The sequence below is a fragment of the Peromyscus californicus genome, unplaced genomic scaffold (genome assembly GCF_007827085.1).
Source record: "Peromyscus californicus insignis strain IS unplaced genomic scaffold, ASM782708v3 Scaffold_6__1_contigs__length_162567912, whole genome shotgun sequence".
In the NCBI taxonomy this organism is placed as follows: domain Eukaryota; kingdom Metazoa; phylum Chordata; class Mammalia; order Rodentia; family Cricetidae; genus Peromyscus; species Peromyscus californicus.
In genome coordinates this window covers 131442327-131448692 of record NW_026294584.1, presented here as the reverse complement: position 1 = coordinate 131448692, position 6366 = coordinate 131442327, and the positions used below count along the sequence as shown (strand labels likewise).

At 44.4% G+C, this 6366-nt stretch overlaps 1 protein-coding gene across 2 annotated transcripts; it reads left to right on the top strand.

Annotated features, from left to right (window-relative positions):
* Nucleotides 1-1715: 1715 nt before the first annotated feature.
* Nucleotides 1716-5821, top strand: Znf22 (zinc finger protein 22). Of its 2 annotated transcripts, none has more exons than XM_052721258.1 (2): nt 1716-1812; nt 3574-5821. In XM_052721258.1, the coding sequence occupies exon 2, from the start codon at nt 3661-3663 to the stop codon at nt 4375-4377; it is 717 nt and encodes a 238-aa protein (XP_052577218.1). In that variant the 5' UTR covers nt 1716-1812; nt 3574-3660; the 3' UTR covers nt 4378-5821. The 2 variants fall into 2 exon arrangements, with proteins under 2 accessions (XP_052577218.1, XP_052577219.1); XM_052721259.1 differs by lacking the exon at nt 1716-1812 and adding an exon at nt 1832-2031.
* Nucleotides 5822-6366: the final 545 nt, after the last annotated feature.

Below are 6366 nucleotides of genomic sequence, written 5' to 3'. Positions count from 1 at the left end.
AGGACTGTCTCTGGATAGAGAGGAGACAGACATGGCACATGGAGGTTTATAAAGGTAAAGGGGAAGCCTGTGTTAGGCTGAGGTGTTTAATTTTAATTGGGCATGTTAATGAGGTGAACCAAAGGGGGCTCTGATTGCTAGACCTTGGTAGTCAGCAACAAGAGGAAGAATTGGCCAAATAAAGGAACAGACCTTGGTGGCTAGCTTTAGGAATGTGATCGAATGGATTTTAGCAAGGCAGAGGGGGTGGGGAGAAGGGCAAAGTCGGCCAGAACCACATGCTCCAGTGGGCTAGTGTCCTTCGTATTTGGCCACTTCCACCTCCTGAGACTGACTAGCAAGGTCCAGCTATCAAAGTATTGAATTCTAGCAATCAAAAGCCCCCTTTGGCTCACCCAATTAACATGTCCAATCAAAATAAAACACCTCATCCTAACATGGGGCTTTCCCCTTTAGCGTTATAAGCTGCTGTTTTCCTGTGGGCCACATGGGTCTCCTCTTTATCCAGAGGCAGTCCTTTGTTCCCCTCAGGGACAAATACTCCCTTCCCCTCTCTCTTGTTCCCTTCCCCTTCTCCCTTGTCCTCTGTCTCCTGTCTCTTATCCCCCATCCCTTGCCTCTCCAGGGCAAATACATCTCCTTTTTGCTGAGAACTTGGTCCTGTTGTGGGGGGTCCTGAGCCCACACTGGTCCTTTCAAGATCAGCGTGAGGTCGCCAGTGAGGGAGTCTGAAGCACAGGTGATGAATCTGAAGTCTTTAGATTGGAAGGACTTCTCAGGGGAGGAGGTAAACAAGGGCCTTCCAAACCAGGCTGTTCTCTCACAGTGTGAACGTGAACAAACTTCCTCTCCAAGCTGAGGTTCTTGTCCAGTAAACAATGTATTTGTTTCCTACTGATAGGAGTGGCCGAAGCAAAACCACGGCTCTCACTTCAAAGGCATAAATAACAGTTTACCCTGGAGTCAAACAGGAGTGACCATGGCCCAGGGTACACTGATTGAGATTACCCAAATTCCACGTTCCAACCTGCAACTAGTTTCGTGAAAGGAAATACATTTGTGGAAACATCAGAGATGGGTTACAGCCCCGGGGAGAAACCTCAGCTGTAGATGTTATCTGATAGCGTTCTTAGCCTTTTGATTGGAGAATCGAACTTTGTGTAATACATTCCAAAGGTATTTTATCTGTCAGGATGTTACACGTACTTCCATAGGGCTGGGCAAGGATTGGATGTGTAAAGGGCTAAACGCAGCCCGAGATAAATAGTAATTATGCTCTGGACCTGCACCATCCCCACCTCTCTTCACCACTGCAGTTTTAATCAGTCAATCAGCCTCTGCAGACAGTGCCTTCCAGAAATTCCCACTCACAGGGCCTTTGGGTGATATAAAGCGACCCATGAAAAACATGACTCTAATACCTCAGGCTGATGTTATTTCTCAATACTAGATACTCAGTACCAAGAATGCAATTTACAAATTAGGCAGGCTGGTTTGAATAAAAAAAAAAAAACCTAACAAATGCCAGTTTCTGTGTAGGTTGATCGGACTACAAAGAGAGAGAGAGCAAGTAACAGGCCCTGCGGTCCTGGACTCGGCCTTCCGAGTGGTAGGAGAGGAATACAAAAGAACCACCGGAAGAATCCGCAGCACTGGGGGGGAGGGGGGGGGAATGTGGGAGAGTGGGGGGGGGGTGCGGGCCGGGGACCATAGAGTGTCTCTCCGCCTCTTCCTAGAGCGGCCGGCAGCGCCGCTAACAGCCCGCACTTCCGGCGGGCGAGGCGCGAGGCGAGCACCGTGGCGGCCTGCACGGTGAGTGCACCCGGGCGGCGGGTCGGCCTGAGCGGGTGTCGGGTGGGGCTGCGCGGGGCACGGAGCCGAGCGAGCGGCCCGGGCCTGGGGTCAGCCTCGGCCAAGGCGCCTCCGCTTGTCGCGGAGAAAGACTCCCTTGTGGGGATGCTTCGGCGGCCCCGGGGCCATTGTGAGCGACTTCCAGGGAGCCGGTGGACGCTTTGTTGCGCTCATAAATGGGTGAGGAAGCAGGTGCATACCGGCTAGACAGGTTCCCGGCACCCGGGCTCCATCACCCAGCTTTACAGAGCCTCTCTCCTGGGGAATTCAGAACACCGGACTTGGTGTTGGAGGAGGGGGCGATGGACCCCTAGTTCTGCCAGTGAGCAAACAGGCCCCGGAGGCGGCTCCTGGGTTGGGATGGGTGTGCAGACTAGCTTTGTGCCTGTGTTTACAAACCCACAAACGGAGATGACGGCATAAAGCTGTACAAAGTCCTTAAAAATAAGATAGCACACACAGGCTACCTGTAATTATGATTACTTCATCCATAGGTAGACTTCATAATCCATCGGTTTCCAATCATTTGTGACTTCCTCAGCATGTAAAAAGATGTGCTTTTTGTGAAAATGTGTGATTACCGTTATAGCTGTTGAGTACCATGTACCGCACACAGTGTCTCCTGTGCAATGGGTAGTCTGTACATGACTGAGACAGTTAACGGGCTGTGATTGTTCTCACTTTGTGTTATTTGCAGCTCCTCCTGTTACTGCAACTACAGGAGATAAAATTATTAAACACCCAGAAAAAGTCCTGCGCACTCTTAACGTTTGGAGAGTTATTATACAACAAAATGAAGAAGAAAAAACAGGAAAAATGCCATTTGTGTTTTTATTTACTTACTTCATATGCTTGTATGCAAGGAAACTCAGGACAATTAATTACTGACTTGCAAGTAGGCTTTCTAAGCCAAGATACCATAAAGGTTTTGCTTTGCAACCCCAACTCCTCCCACATTGCCACCTATTTGGAATTTGTGTGGTGTGTGTGTGTGTGTGGGGGGGTTGTTTTGACATTTTAAAAGGCCTCCAGACAGCCTTACGTGTAAACAAATAAAATTAATTTGACACTTAGAGTCTTGCCTTCTTTCAAGGCTCAGTGCAATCTAGGAAAGGAAGAGTACAGCATTTCTTCAGATTTTTCTCACTAGTACTTACTTTGAATTCTTTTTACAGAGGAGCTTCCATCTTCAACACAATTTGCTAGGTTATCATCAACAGAAATAGCCAAACAAATAACAATAAGTAGGAATCTGTGGGAGAGTAGTATATGTCATTTCTTTTGAATTTGAATGTCTTAGGTAGCTGCTATTATTAAATGAGAAATTTAGCAGTCAACACTGAAATGAAATACTCCAAGGCAGGAAGTTTTATGGTCTTTTGCAGTTAGTTTTCTATTCCCATTGAGACTTTATCTTGTTTGTACTTTCTAGTCCTTCCATATACCCTCTGTTGCTGCTCCCTAACACATTCGTGTTTTTCTTCATCCTTTCTTTTGCCTGTCCAAACACATTAAAATTTGCAAATTAATGATTATATTTATTAAGTTTAACTTGTGGAGTTAGTTGTCTGACAAGTATTTGTCTCTTAAAATTGCATTTGTTTTATTTGTGTTAGGTGTGCTTTGATTTAAATATGGATGCAATTTTGATAGATTGAAGAGGTGTTAAGGTTGAGCAACAGTTGATCTGTACTTTTCTTTTTCTTTTTTTCCTACATGCAGAAAATTTTGAGTTGCGTTCCTCTAGGATATGAGAGCTTAGTTCGGGAAGACAGCAGCATCTCTTGACAATACATTTGGCTATTCACCATGAGGTTAGGAAAGCCTAAAGGGGGTATTTCTCGAAGCTCAAGCCAAGGCAAAGCCTATGAGAACAAGCGTAAGACATCCCGCCAGCCGCAGAAATGGGGGATGACCATTCGATTCGACTCAGGCTTGAGTCGACGGAGAAGAAACGTGGATGAGAAGCCTTACAAATGCACTAGGTGTTCTAAGAGTTTCAGTCAGAGCTCCACTCTTTTTCAGCACCAGAAGATCCACACAGGGAAGAAATCCCACAAATGTGCTGATTGTGGGAAAAGTTTCTTTCAGAGTTCCAACCTCATTCAGCATCGGCGGATCCATACTGGGGAAAAGCCCTATAAGTGTGATGAGTGTGGAGAAAGGTTCAAACAGAGCTCAAATCTCATTCAGCACCAGAGGATTCACACTGGAGAGAAGCCCTACTGCTGTGATGAGTGTGGCAGGTGCTTCAGCCAGAGTTCCCACCTCATTCAGCACCAGAGAACCCACACGGGGGAGAAGCCCTACCAGTGTGAGGAGTGTGACAAGTGTTTCAGCCAGAGCTCTCATCTGAGGCAGCACATGAAGGTGCACAAAGAAAAGAAGCCACCACACAAAAGGGGCAAAAATGCCAGGGCGAAAACTCACCCAGTGTCCTGGAAAGCCGGTAAAGGAAGGAAGGCAGTGGCTGGGCGCCGCCAGGTAAAGGGTGCCGCTTCAGGTCTTTTTAAAAAGAAAAAGTGAAGGATGGAGGCAAGTGTGCTCTCTCTTAAGAATGAGGATGCTTTATAGTAGAGCACTTAGATACCAGGTCCTTCCCTAGCATGGAGACTTGAGGAGTTTCAGAGCATTGGGCTGAAACTCTGAGTCCAGCTGCCCTTGTTTCTTAAAAAAAAAAAAAAAAAATACATAAAGCTATGTGACATGGAGCACAAAGAACTGAAAAATATGTTTGGTGAGAATATAATATCCTTGACCTCAGTTGAAATTTCTTCCCTATGTTTTGATAAAAAGCATCATGTTTTCATGATTTACAAGTGTGCCAATGATTACTGTTTTTAGGAATTTCTGTAGACAAAATCATTAAAGGAATGAGTTTTTAAGTTCTGGGACAGACTATATTTTGTGTTTTTTTAATGTTTTGTAGTTTATTAACCATTAGTATAAGTGTTGACTCAGTATTTGACATAAAATGCATTCAAGTTCATAGATTTTTTTCTTTTTTGTTAGTGTATATTGTATGAAGTCCTGAGTTTCATTTTCTTCAGTGTGTATGATGTAGCTATATGATGTGCTTTGATCGTATCTGCCCTTGTTACCCTCTCCTCCCCCTTCTGATTTTCTTCCTCCCAGGCAGCTCCCGTTCCACTGAAAATGTTTACCCTAGATTTTGTAAGCAAGAGAAAATGTATTTAGTTATTTTCTTGAGTCTGGCTTTCTTTGCCTAATATCACGATCTCCAGTTCTCTCCCTTTTTCTCCAAACATGATTGTGTTGTTTTGGGACAAATAATAGTTCATTGTAGTGTTGGAAGGCTTTAATGACAACCCATTTATGTTTGTTTCTTCCCTTCTACTGTATGATTAGAGGGGTTCAAAGGTCCCAATGTGGCTTTTCTTTTGGTTTTTGTTTGTTTTATTTTGTTTGCCAGCACTCTTAGAGATTCTGAAGACTCCAAAAGGAGAACCACAGACCTCCTGTCCCTGATTATTTGTGATGGTGTCATTGCGCTGTCACTTGCTTTCTTGATGGGTTGGGTTGACATCAAATCATGCCAATGGCCTCTTGGCATTCCCTTATTCTCTTACACACACAGCGCCTGCATGAATAAATTGTGTTTTACCAAGAAAGCCTCGGCTTGCTTCTGGCTGAAGAACTACAATGTCATAGACTGTACTTTGAATAACACTGACTGTCTGAAACAGATATTTGTCCACAAGTTACTGGCCAGCGTACTGTAGCCCTGTTAGAATTTAACTTTTTTACTCTATAGCAGCTGTTTAAGAAGACTAGCATACATCCTTCTTCCATCAGAACAATGCCAAACATACATTCCTGATCAGCCTTGAGCTCGAATTTCAATTTGTTCATTGAATGCTAATGTTTTTCTGATTTTTATAATATCAGTTCTTCCTGTATTAATGGCAATTATCCTTAAAAATAAAGAATGAGATATTTTTGCATACTACTATCTTCTCTTTTTCTTTTGAGAAATTGTTTCAGGAAGTTAGAAAACAAATCACAGCTTTTAGGACACTCTTGTTGTGCTCATTTTGATTTCCTCAGATCTGAATTTCACCTGCCTCCTGCCTCCTGCCCCCATGCGTGTGAATGGACAGCCATAGCATGTGCCCTGGGGACAGTAGTTACATCCAAGAGGATAGCCAAAACATCTTGTAAGTAGAAGGCTATTGCAGTCATCTTTTACAAAAGACTTGGTCCTTGACATCCTGTTACAGGCAAATCACTATAGCAGGAGCACGGCCATGGGGCCCATTGAGCATCTCACAGAGGTTTGTGTCAGAGGTAGCTTCTGTGGGGGAAATTAATACCATCTTGCTGTGGGATGTTCTGTATATCAGATTGCTCTGATTGGTCAATAAATAAAATACTGATTGGCCAGTGGCTAGGCAGGAAGTATAGGTGGGACAAGGAGGAGAATAAAGCTGGGAAGTGGAAGGCTGAGTGAGAGACACTGCCAGCCGCCACGATGAGAAACAGCATGTAAAGATG

What these genes read in the sequence shown, in the direction of transcription:
- Znf22 (XM_052721258.1), top strand. Translation starts at nt 3,661, where the DNA reads ATGAGGTTAGGAAAGCCTAAAGGGGGTATTTCTCGAAGCTCAAGCCAA.